The 13,200-nt window shown below is 38.3% G+C and overlaps 1 protein-coding gene across 2 annotated transcripts in view; it reads left to right on the top strand.

Annotated features, from left to right (window-relative positions):
• LOC137290382 (epidermal growth factor receptor substrate 15-like 1) overlaps nucleotides 1–13,200 on the top strand; it is a 33,942-nt gene that overhangs the window by 181 nt on the left and 20,561 nt on the right. For both annotated transcript variants that reach the window (XM_067821281.1, XM_067821282.1), the window contains exons 2-10: nucleotides 4,074–4,118; nucleotides 5,427–5,516; nucleotides 7,044–7,187; nucleotides 8,947–9,003; nucleotides 10,016–10,099; nucleotides 10,423–10,524; nucleotides 10,731–10,913; nucleotides 11,464–11,624; nucleotides 11,954–12,131. In XM_067821281.1, the coding sequence (XP_067677382.1) occupies nucleotides 4,074–4,118; nucleotides 5,427–5,516; nucleotides 7,044–7,187; nucleotides 8,947–9,003; nucleotides 10,016–10,099; nucleotides 10,423–10,524; nucleotides 10,731–10,913; nucleotides 11,464–11,624; nucleotides 11,954–12,131 (1,044 nt within the window). The remainder of the gene's footprint in view (nucleotides 1–4,073; nucleotides 4,119–5,426; nucleotides 5,517–7,043; nucleotides 7,188–8,946; nucleotides 9,004–10,015; nucleotides 10,100–10,422; nucleotides 10,525–10,730; nucleotides 10,914–11,463; nucleotides 11,625–11,953; nucleotides 12,132–13,200) is intronic.

Below are 13,200 nucleotides of genomic sequence, written 5' to 3'. Positions count from 1 at the left end.
ATGAGATGAAATTTGAACGGTAATATTTGGAGGGCGATCATCTCAGGTGTCATCTAAGTTCGTGATGCGGCAGTTCTGTGTTACATGCCAGCTATTTTTACTAGTAAATAATATTGTAATTATTTCTCTGTTAGTATATATGCATAGACTCTATAACATTTAAATTGTAGTGACTCTAAACATGATGTTACTTTCGCGATATTAACCGATGACACTGTCAGTGACATGTCACTTCGTCTGCTCATGTGTAAAAAATAGAATTTCTTTCTTCATACTGAAGATGCTCGACTACATGTAAAGTTGATTTGCTGTTTGTATTTCAGTGGTCGATTGATTGATAAGAACAGATTTTGCTGTTGCAAAGTCGTCTTGTTATATGCTGGACTAAAACGTGGCATGTCAAAGTGTTTTTATTTTATTATGTCTGTTGCAATGCATTTACTTTTATGTGTGGCTTAACTCAGAGTTTTGACTGTCCAAAAGTCTATAGACATTAAGGTCCACAGATAAATAATTATTAAATTTTCATTCCAGCTTTTCAATGTTGTGAAATATGTGTGCATGTTTGAGGTCCCACTAGCAGTACAAACTTGGACACTGTTAAAATAATGTGAAAACAGATACACATTAAAATTACATTCAGTTACATAAAACCATAACCTTATAAGTGAATTACCTCACTGGTTGGTAGACTTGGTAGCTCGTGCTTTCAATCAACTGATGGTTGCTGAATGGTCCCGATATCATTTGGCACGATCGTCCTATTCCGTAATCTACACGATACCATGCTGTGTTGAATGAGCCGATATGGTTCCAACTGAAAACGGTTGTTGACGTCAGACGTTGATTTCAAGGTGCATGCATGAATGAATGCTTGTATAAAATCATTGTGTGCTTTCGTGACAGAAAAGTGTTGTAGGGAACCCAGTAAGGATAATGTGGATCGCGCTAAGGAATGAGTAAGACATGGGCATGTTTGGTGACAGCACAAGGGTGAGTTATACTTCGAATCATTATTGAAAATATGTAGATCTAGAGGTGAAAGTTGCTGGAGGCCGATTTCCATCAGGCCTAAATTTCGACATTACACCATTTCATCGTTTATTTAACTTTTGACGTTTTTGGTCTCCCATTTTTCTTTGTGAACAAAGTATTAAAAATGGAAAAGGAAAACAATTGGTACTCATGCATTTACCTCCTATATTGGATTAAGTCCCTTACCCTAACACTAAACCTTAACCCTAACCCTAACCCTAAACCTAAACGTAAACCTAAACCTAAACCTAATTCTAATAAATAGACATGATAGAATACTCTCACCGAATCGGCACGAAAATGGGTGACATATTCAGTGTAATGAATTCTTACCACTTCGAAAAATAAATATTTCCTTGTAATGGTGCAAATTACTGAATGACAAAGATTTGTATGTATATTAGTTTACAGTTATAATTACTTTGATCCGGAATAGTTACGTATGAAACCGAAATATATAATATATTTAGATTATTTTAATTGACCAAAACTGCGAATTATAGAACATGGCGCAATGTGACCAATGTAAGTCATTCTTACTCAAATTTAAAAATACAAAATATATAAATACACAAAATATAACACCTCAGCACCTCTTAATACAAAGAAATATGAGCATGTTAGTCAAAAAAGAAAAAAGTATTTAAAACTGGTGCTTGCGAAAAATTGCACATCAGCCGGGAACTGCTACTGGAAACTTGCAACATCGTTGGGTTTCTGTAATGACATGGCTGATAGAGATGAAACATCAGTGAGCGGAGTTTATACGCACACGCTGAGCTTGATGACCTTGTTGCTAAGCTAGCATCATAGGGCATTGTTTCAAGAACGTGCTTTTGAACAAAATCACTTGCAATTACGTAAAATAGTATTATGACATGTTTTTAAAGTTTGTGGTGCTGTATTCTAAAGGTAGGCCGGGGGACACTATTTGGTCTGAGCTTTACTTTTTATGTGATTCCTATGATGTGTTGAAAACACTGTTATTTATGAATAAATATTTCAGACTTAACAGCTTCTTTAAAAAGTTTACAGAAATGATGGTAATCAAATAGTTGCAAAATCATGATAATAGTAGCATTTTATTTGTATTGAGCATACACCCTTGCAATCCTTTGAAACATGTTTAAATATTTCGTACCTTTTTGTGATCAAAGGTTCAACGAATTAACATAGTCTATTATGATAATCTGAATGTATGCGTTAATCATTTTTTGAAAGTGTTTGAGGGTTGCACCTTGAATGTGTGTTAATCTGATTGTTTAGTAAGCACCTGTCCTGTGAACTAATAATTACTTAATTGAAGAATTGACTCTGGATTTACATCTTATTCGTATTTGACTGAATGTGAATATCAAATGTCACATATGGATATGTCCTTTGTGTGTTTAGCACCCCTTTCCCAACTAATGCGTTTATTGGGAATGCATAGAGTCTAAAGCTTACCTGGAGGTGAGAATGGCCCCCAGTTTCTTAACACAGTTCGTTTGATTACTTGAATTAATTTCATTTCTCACCATGATGGTTATGATCATGGAGACATGTTGCCATCACCGTGTCTACTTGTGTGACAAAAGATACTTGGTATGAGGCTTGTTAGTCAATCTCAATGTCATTTATCATGTCATTTGCACCAGGACATTCAAACACAGATGGGGAAGGCAGTGTCAGTTTGTTAGTTGAAGACAAGTCATACCATACATCAACATGACAGTGTGGATCTCTCCTGCATAATATATGCATTGTTGTATGATATGTAATATTTTGGATATACAGTGAGACCCTGGATATCCGATAAAATTTGCTTTTGCATGAAATATGAATATAACTGAATATCTGGATATCTGGACATCTGGGCTTTGGTGTTGAAATAGCAGCGAGCATACCCTTTTGGTTTAAAATCACTTCTGAAACAGCAGTTGTTTTGATTTTCCAATTACATTACACTCAATGTCAGTTAGGCCGACTAGTCACCACCAATACTTTGCTAACTGGTAATTAATCTGGATTAGCAGACCTTGTCTTGTGTGACACTTTCACTTCACATGCTCAGTGGAACTTCCACTGGAAGATCAAAGTGAGTGAGTTTGGTTTTACGCTGCACTCAGTAATATTCCAGTTGTATGGCGGAGGGCTGAAGATCAAAGGTTCATGGTGATAAGTGAGCCTGTTTTGTGTTGATTTAGCTGCGTGGGATGTAAAATTTACTGTCTAAAAATGGAAATTGCACATACATTATGCATTACATGATCACTTTTGTTAGATTGTCTTTTTAGGAAAATTCACCAGAAGGCAAGGTTTCCGTATGTCTGGGGTCTGGTTATGTGGGATCTCAGTGTATGTGAATGTTACTGAAACAGCTGACATGTTTATCAACACGATCTTTATCAAGATACTAACGACAATTGAGGCTCAGGACCAAGATTTTCAAAGCTCTCCTAGTGTTAAAATGGTCATAAGTGCCATACATTGACATTAACTAAAGGCTTTCTTGGTGCTAAGAGAGCTTTGAAAATCTAAGCCCTGGTTACATGTTACCTGACTTGGTTTTTGGCGGGCTTAGATAGTGTCAGGTGCTAACAAGGTATGATCCACTGCTAACAAAGCTGATTTTGCAAATTTAGATGAATCATCAAATTTTTCTCAGAGTTTTGTGGTAGTTACACTGTTTTTATGAGTCTTTGTGTTTGAATCATGAATGAGAGAGTGTGTTGTGAAGATTCAAGAAGAAACTCCAACTTGTCTCACTGCTTTTTTCAAAGCAGGTTTCCATGGCATTACCTGATTACTAGCAGCCAAGTGGGCTGTGTCAAAAGAGAAGTAATGTTATCACAAGCAGAAAAACTGGAATGGGATGTAGAGAGAAAAAATGTGCAAAATTTAATTTTCTCATAAACCATTTTAATATGTGCAATGATGCACATGGATGTACAAACTAAGTGTTGCATGATTTTGCCACTGATCAAAAGGGAATGGTTAGTACATTTTATGCCCTAAATATATTTGTTCTTCTAAGTAAAGAATGTCTTTGTTTTCAGATTGTGGGCAGTCACATTGGAGTGTATGAAGGATATTACCAACAGGTCAGTGACGCTTCTTTCTTGTGGCAAGTGACTAGTGATGATCTCGGGTAGAATAGGTCTTCAGCAACCCATGCTGCCACAAAAGGCGACTGTGCTTGTTTCATCAGGTGATTAATGTGATTGGGTGTTCAGGTTTGCTGACTTGGTTGACACTTGCCATCACTTCCTAATTTCACATATTGGTGCTCATGCTGTTGATTACTGGATTGTCTGGTCCAGACTTGATTTACAGATTGCCACCATATAGCTGAAATATTGCTGAGGGTGGTGTAAAACTGAATTCACCCACTCATTCTGCTGGAAAGTTTTCATCCATTTACCTTCACTGTGCACTTAACATTTTATTCATGGTGTACTCCTCCAAAACCGTTAGGTGATTACGCGTTATATAAACAATACATGGATGTACTGTCAGTTCTGATTAGTTACATTCCGTGCTGACTTTAGTTTCCACGGCAATGGTTTTGACAATATATACATAATCCTAGCCGCAGTGATGTAGATAAATGCCCAAGCTGATGTTACTGTGAACTTGTAGTGTGCCTGTTTCAGTTTCCATCCAGAATATGCATGTAACCTACTACTGTGTTAGATGTAGCTAGTAGCAAACCTCACACAGCAGGGAAAAGTACTGTTGTACTGCTGTGTTAATACCAATGTGGGTAGCTGGTATTAGAATATTAATGCTCACAGGAGCTATCTTTTGTCTGCTTTTTCTGACTTTTGAAGTTGTTAAATATTTTAACAAGCTAAATGTATACCTAAGTACCTCTCAAATTTCTACATGTTTTTTGTTGGTAGGAGTAAGTCAATTTTGGCATTTGTGATGTTAAAAGTAGTGATTTTTTGTTGTTGATGATTTGCCGCAAAATTGATGATTTTTATTACCGTCATGATAAACCATCATTCAAATCTCCACGATGATCTAGATTAGAACTTTTTCAACGACCCATGTTTGTTGTGAGAGGCAACAAAGGAAATTGCCTGGTTCACTGATCTTATAATCTCCTAACAGTTTAATGCTCTTGATGTCAGTCAGTGGATTGTCTGGTGCATAGGGGATTATTTACTGTCATATGGCTGGAATATTGCTTAGTGCTGATTGAATAACAAACAATTTGTCAACAGTAGTGGTGGACAGCAGTTCTTGGAATGTCCATGTGTTGATGCACTAAGATACCTTTATGCTCCAATGTATTTATATGTGGTACCAGACAGTGGCCAAGTCACATGAAGTATCAAACTATCATGTCTCTGTCTTGCCTGCCATCAAATTCTGTATAAGTACATTGGCTTTCTTACTTCCAGGCTGATCCCAAAGGCACAGGAAGCATAGGTGCCCTTGATGCTGCTATCTTCCTCAAGAAGTCAAAACTCTCAGATACTATTTTGTCTCAGGTGAGTTGTAAGTCTCCATTTTGCATGGAGGAAATTAAAAAAATGGTGATTGCCTTACAAAAGCACAATATGTCTGTAATGGAAATTTAAGTAGACATATACACCAAATCAGCTGACTTTTGGAAGTGTGGTTGACCTTCATCTATTATTTGTAAACATTAGACCCATGAAGATCAAGGGTAGAAGAGGTCTTCACAGCAAACCATGCTTGCCACAAAAGGCTACTGTGATTGTCATAAGAGGTGACTAATGGAATCGGGTAGTCAGGCTTGCTGACTTGGTTGACATGCTATCGGTTTCCCAATTGCACTGATCGATGCTCATGTTGTCAATCACTGGATTGTCAGTCCAGACTCAATTATTTACAGACTGCCGCCACATTGCTGGAATATTGCACTAAACTCATTCATTTGCTCAATTGTAAACATTAGGGTAGTTGGAATTCTACCCCATACATGGCAGCAGGCCGTGTAATGACAGTGGGATCTGTAAAAAATGGCAGCTAATGTATGGGGAACTCCACGAAGTCACTATTTGCTGTGGGGAACTTGGGACTTGTTTCATTTTGGACAGAAATCTCTCTATGACATGCTGAAGATTCTCTTTATCTGCACATTACCTGCTGGTCAAGACAGTTGTGAGCCCATATAGCATTTCTTGCAACAAGTTAGCACCAGTTTTGTGTGTTTATTGCATTATAAATGTGCTTTTATTCCTGACACAAGTCCATTTGCACGACCATGTGTTATTGATCTAGCTTGCATGATGAGGGTTTTGAGATATTAGTTGCATGTGGAGGCAGTGGTAATCCACAGTAAGTGTCATTGCAAGAATCAACATGTATGATATATTGGTCTTGTCTCTCATAATTAAAGCTTAGATTCCAGACTGCTCTAATCAGTGTCAGAAACTCAGTAATGGTATACGTCTTTTGGATGATAATAGATCAATAACTTGATGATGAATTCTTCTGATCCTGATTTGTAGAAACAAACTTTAGTCTGAATTTTTGCTCAAATTTGAGAACCTTAGCAAAATGCTTTTTAAAAGAAACCCCAAAACCCTAAATTATTGCAAGCTCAAATTTAGTAGACAATTAGTTATTTCTGTGAAATTGTTCAGAGACTTGATGTTAGTGTAAGGTCCCAGCTGTTTTGTCATGTGAATTAACCCTTGAAGATCCATGTTCTTATTGATCTTCAGTTACCCATGCTTATGTTAAGAAGCAACTGATGGGCTTTGAGTGGTCATGTTTGCTGACTGGGTTGGCACATGTCATTGTATCCCAACTGCATAGATCAATGCTCATGCTGTTGATCACTGGATTGTCTGGTTCAGACTTCATTATTCACCGACTGCTGCCATTTAGCTTGAATATTGCTGAGTAGCACTGAATTATTCACTCTTATGAAACGTAATCATTTGTTAATTCTGAAATTGTGACTCTTTGTCTTTGGTTGTAGTTTGATGTGCAGTTGTATAGCATTGTCCAGACAAAATTGTGCAGATTGTGTTTTTGTGTTGCAGGTATGGGATCTGTCTGACCCCACTGGGAAGGGTTATCTGGAAAAGAGTGGATTCTTCATCGCCCTCAAGCTGATAGCACTAGTTCAGAATGGACAGGATCTCAACATTTCCAAAATCACTTTAGATACACCACCGCCGAATCTAGTAAGTCATGATGAATTGTGTCAACTCTGTGTGGGAGAAGCCTCACGCATAAATAGAGGATAGTAAAAAACCTTCTGTGTAATAACATTTTTATTTAATGAGTTAATGATTTGGTATCAAACAAGCGAAAACAAGTTTAATACTAAATCTTTAACGAGTTAATAAAAGTGGTATTTCATGAAAGCGAGTTTAGTATTCTGTTTATTACTCACCAACGTAAATTCACAGAAACTGTGGCGAAATTGCCTACGGTGTGAGGAGTCTCTTTCCGCGAGTCAAGCAAGGTCTAGGAAAATTGCGATGTCATTAGCATCGTAACGTCCATGACTTTGAACCATTTTGACATCATATGATATGTGATATTACACTAGTGCAGTATTGCCTTAAAAATATTACATTGCAGTATCTTGAATGGGCAAGTAATAATGTCTTGACATGTTCAGGTGTTGCTGCCCTGAAACAAAGTGAAACTACCATGTGTATGCGGACCCCTTCCAGATAATCCAGGGCGGTGGGGTAGCTCAGTGATATAAGCATTTGCTCATCATGCTGTAGACCTGGGTTCGATTCCCCACATGGATACAGTGTGTTAAGTCCCTTTCTGGTGTTCCACGCTGGAATGTTGCTGAAAGCAGCGTAAAACTGAGATCTTGACTTGACTTTATGATTAAAAACAAAGAGAACATTCGTTGAAGATGTTGAAGTTTGAAACAGGAACACATATTGAGAAAGAAAGTTATTTGAATGCTGAAATGAAGAAATGGTGAGTGTGAATACTACTAAAGTGAGTATGGGTGTCAGTGTATATAGAGGATGTTCAGTACACAGAGAATATCCCTTTTTGCATGCATGTATACATTGATAGAAAACAACTTATTTTCAGAGATCCAGATAAGATTTAGTTCATGGGGTTATTGTACCTACTGTATGTTTTGGAGTGGACATTTTGTGTGGGTATTTAATTTTCCATTACCCACTGAAATATATGGTTGTTTCAGTGAAATTACTCACCTAAGTATATAATATTGAGTAAGTTTATTAAGCAGGTATGTACTTTTTTGTGTGATACCTAAGCAAAACCAACTTAAATATAATGAAAAGGACTTCATGGAAAATCACTTATCCTATAATGACAGTGCAACACTAGTCCTATGCTAACAGTATAACTTGATAGCAGTTGATGTCTTTTTCATTATTCAAGCTACTTATATAAATGTATTTTGAAGTACAAAATTGTACACTTACGTTTCAAACTTTTTGCGTATCAAACATTTGAAATGTGTATTGGTATGCCACAATTGTTTTTCAATGCGTAATTGTAAATTTTCTATGCATGTTTTACCTGTATATGCAACTTATCTGGGCCTCTGTTACTTTGTACGACTATGCTTGTCGTAAGAGGCAACTAACAGGATTGGGTGGTCAGACTTGCTGACTTGGTTGACACATGTCATCGGTTCCCAATTGCGCAGATTGATGCTCATGTTGCTGATTACTGGATTGTCTGGACCAGACTTGATTATTTACAGACCAACACCATATAGGTGGAACATTGCTGAGTGTGGCGTAAAACAAAACTCACTCACTGTTACTTTGTAGCTATCGTGTTATTTATTCAATGAAGAGAAACAGAAGTTTGCAAGATGATATTTGTTTGCAAGTTTTGGTACATTTAAAAATGTTTCATGTGAGTATCCTTGTCTTCTAATCACAAAACGTCTGTTCAAATATTTTGACCGTGTTGATATTTTGGTTGCAGGGTCCTGTTGAACCAGTGGTTGTTGAGAGTCCTACGCATTCTGCCTGGGTTGTAAAGGTGGGTTAAATTTTTATAGTGGTCTTCACCCTGGTAACCATGATCTACCCTTAACATGTGTGCATGTGTGAAACACAAATGTCGATGGGCTCCTATATGACACTGCTTGACAGGAAGCAGGTCAAGATTTGGCAGGTGAGATGTTCACTAGGCAGTAAAGAGATGAGGTTTTAAGATTTGTAGTGTTTGTAACTCGCAATTTTTGTTTGCATTTTACGTCATATGCTAAATGTTTTGTTCATTATTCAGCTTTTGATTCTCCTGCAAATATGATTTTTTAATGCATACATGACAATTCAAACACTGCAATGATACAACATGAAATTGTCACTGAAGAGTAGGCACAAGTGGCCCTGTCATCTTAGGCATTGCGATTCACTGTGAAGTTGCATCCCTTGACCCCAAGAAGCCTAATAACAGTTGGAATCCTGGTTCAAGGTTTGGCATCAGAGCAACTGATGAGTGGGACAGTGGTGGAGATGGTGTTGGTGGTGGTGTTACCTTAATGATTAAAGTGTTTGCTTGTTACACTGAAGACTCAGACTCGATTCACCTCATGGGTACGATCTGTGGAGCACATTTCTGGTGTTCCCTGCATGAGATTGCTGCAGTATTGCTGAGAGCGGCATAAAACTCACTCACTCACTCAGTGGTTGATGTAGTCGGTTTCACCAAAGTTGTAAAACACATCCGAGAACTACATCGGGGCTTTCCACTCATATTAAGCTGCCCTGCAACTGGAATACTGTTCAAATCAGTGGTCAGAACAATTCACTCACTCACCACTGTGAAGAGTTTCTGTCCAGTCTGTTTGAATAAATGCTGCATTGTAGCATGTATCTTCAGTGTGACCGCGTGTTTCACAGATTTGAAAACACATCAATCTTAATTTTGAAAGAAATGTATTGATGAATCATGGTTTGTCCTCAAGACTTTCCAGTCCTTTTTCTGTTATTTCAGCTGGTTTTACATTCTCTCAATTTGACTCACTTTTATTAATTGTCCTTTTTAGCCATCAGAAAAGTCGAAGTATGATCAAGTATTTGACAGCCTTGGGCCAGTCAATGGTCTTCTCTCGGGAGACAAGGTTAAGCCGGTAGGTCGGGTTCACTCTTTGTGTTTCCAGTTGATGGGGTAGCTTGCAATAACAGTAAGATACATGCTCAAAAGAAGGGCAAGTAATCGCTCCCATTCCTTCTGTTTGTGAGATCACTCTTTACATTTTTAAGTGATTGTATTATGTAGATCACTATTTACTGTGTTTCATGTTAACATTATCTTGTTCAGACTTTAAGACATGAGAGTGGCATTTTTTTTCTATTCCTCCCTGTAGAACACAGAGGATAATGACTATGTGTGAAAGAAAACAGTATCTGCATTACTGTCATGGTGAATGATTACAATTTACATGTGTTGCAGGTGTTGCTCAATTCCAAGCTGCCTACTGACATACTTGGCAGAATTTGGGACCTCAGTGATATCGACAAGGATGGCTATTTGGATAAGGATGAGTTTGCAGTTGTGAGTGCTTGTACACAGTTGTCTCTGAGATATGATGATATTTTTACATATTGATGATTTTTGGGACTATCATTGGGCAGTTGATATTTTTGGTTATCCCACTGTGGGTATTTTACTTAATTGTGTAAAATTGAAACCTAACTGTACCAGAGCCTTGGTGTTCTTATATTCCATTGAAAGGTGTGATATGATGTGGCTGTCCACAGACTATGCATCTGGTGTACCGCGCACGAGAAAATGACCCTACCCCTACAGTCATACCCCCAGCACTCATCCCTCCATCCAAGCGGAAGGCAGGGTCTACCCTCCCAGGAGCTGTACCAGTGATGCCTGGTATCCCTGGGGTCGAGACTGGACGGGCCACACCTCCACAGAAAGATGTACCAGGAGTGAGCAATCTTTCATTATATATCAATCCTCACGTAACCATAGAAATGCTTAACTTTGCTTCATAATATGAGCTTGTTGGAGTTGTTATTGTGTTGTAATAAGAATGAGTGATTTTATTTTTACTCTGCACTCAGCAATATTCCAGCTGCATGGCGGTGGCCTGTAAATAATCAAGTCTAGTCGAGACAACCCAGTGATCAAAACATGAACATTGATCTACACAACTGGGTTACAATGACATGTGTCCACCATGTCAGTGAGTCTGACCACCTGATCTCATTAGTAGCATCTTACGACAAGCATCGGTTAAAGAAGATCAGTTCTAATTCAGATATCCATGAGTTGTAATAAGAATGCTAATCTATAAAGTGGTCTTGAACATATTTGTTAATAGTTTCCTCCTCATGAAAAGTTGGCAGAGATCTCCATAACCTTATCGATGCTTGTTGAAACTATTTGTAGTGACTGTTGCCTCCGGACAAGGAGTGTGTCCCAGCAGTGTGTTACAGTTTTGATAATGTTAGTGTGTCCGCACCTTGTGTCTGACAGGCTGGTGGCAAGCAATGGGTGGTGACAGCGACTGAAAAGGCCAACGCTGATGTGATGTTCATGAAACTAGACACAGACATGGATGGCTTTGTGACTGGTGTGGAAGTGCGAAGCATCTTGGTACAGAGCAACCTTCCTAATCCTGTACTTGCTCATATATGGTGAGGAATAGTTTTGTCATTTTCCTATCATGCAAATGGTTTTGTTTGTATGTTTGATACGATTATTATCCATGGTCTGACTGCTTCACTGTTTTTGTGAAAGTTCCTTCCTCATCTATTGGTTGAAATATTGCATTGAAGATTAGGAATCTGAGATACATCCCCAAGGTTGATTATTTTGTAGGTCTCTTGATTTAGGTTCTTTTGCAACAAATACTGAAGGATCTCAGCAAGCAATTCTATTCTGATATACACAGTGTGATATCACAGTTAGTGTAACCCAGTTCAAAGCCTGTGGCTATCATCTGATGGATGATCTCCCCTTGCAGGAACCTGTCTGACATAAACGGTGTAGGGAAGCTGAACACTGAGCAGTTTGCCCTGGCCATGTACCTGGTGCAGCAGAAGCTGAAGGGAGTGGAACCACCCACTACACTCACCCCGGAGATGATCCCTCCGTCAATGCGTCCCAAGACGGGTGCCGATCCTGCGGCATTTGGAGTCATGGTAAGTGCCACAGTTTCCTGTTTGTAGGACCACCTCTATGACGTAGAGGATAGATTTTCTTTCCAAGGACTGTTTTAATCCTCAGCATCCTCAGTATCATCATATCAAAAAATGTTGAGATTACTTTGTACCCTGCTTGACACTAGGTATTTAGGACAGAACTTTGCTCAGGGACCATATATTGTGGCTGAGTGGATGTATCCATCTCAAACAGCATTAAGTCTTAGTTATCGTTATTACTACTCCAGACTAGACAGACAGACACACACACAAGCCAAATATACATACAGCCGTAAAAATAACTGTAAGCAAATTAGAATAGAAAATTCTGAGCATGATGACAAGTCTCTTTGTTCTCTGTGTTCACAGGAGATATCGCTTGTGTGAGATCAGACGATATCTCTGAGGAGATATATCATTTTGACAGTAGATTTTGCACAATGCTATGACATTGCTGCACTGCAAATCTAATGGCAGTGCTTTGCTCAGAGATGTACGTTTTTCACTGAAAACTAATGAAGAATGATTTCTTATGATAAACAGAATCTCACTCTTGTGTCTACTGATATGAATTATATCAACACTTGTTGATAAATGTAAAAATATCCTCAGCAAGCCTTGGATATTTGTTACTTTATCAACTTGTGTTGATATATTTGATATCAGTAGACACTTGGGTGAGATTCTCTATTTATTTTCTGAGAACATTGTTTTCACTTCACAGAGGAACTAGATCATTTCCCTTGTCTGTTTTGGTTGATAGTTATTTCCTTATACTGGGTGTACCTTGTGCCTCGTACAGGTAATCAGCAGTTTTTTGAGAACCATTAACAGCCTTCTGGCACCTGCCCAAGGGGTCATTCAAGACAGTTCAGAGCAGTCATTCCCCTGTCGTTTCTCTTTTATCTGCATAAGCCATATGTTCATTTTCTGTGGATGCCTGTTGTTTGTGAAGTGTTTGATCACCAGGTCTGTTTTTATCGTCTGAATGTTAGAATACACATCGGTGCTTGATGATGTCTATTGTGTGTGAGTTGTCTGTTCACCTGGCTGGTTTCCATCTTCATCA

This window comes from Haliotis asinina, chromosome 7 (assembly GCF_037392515.1).
Source record: "Haliotis asinina isolate JCU_RB_2024 chromosome 7, JCU_Hal_asi_v2, whole genome shotgun sequence".
Taxonomy (NCBI): Eukaryota; Metazoa; Mollusca; class Gastropoda; order Lepetellida; family Haliotidae; genus Haliotis; species Haliotis asinina.
Note: the sequence above shows the minus strand (reverse complement) of the source record. Positions and strands in the feature narration are given on the sequence as shown.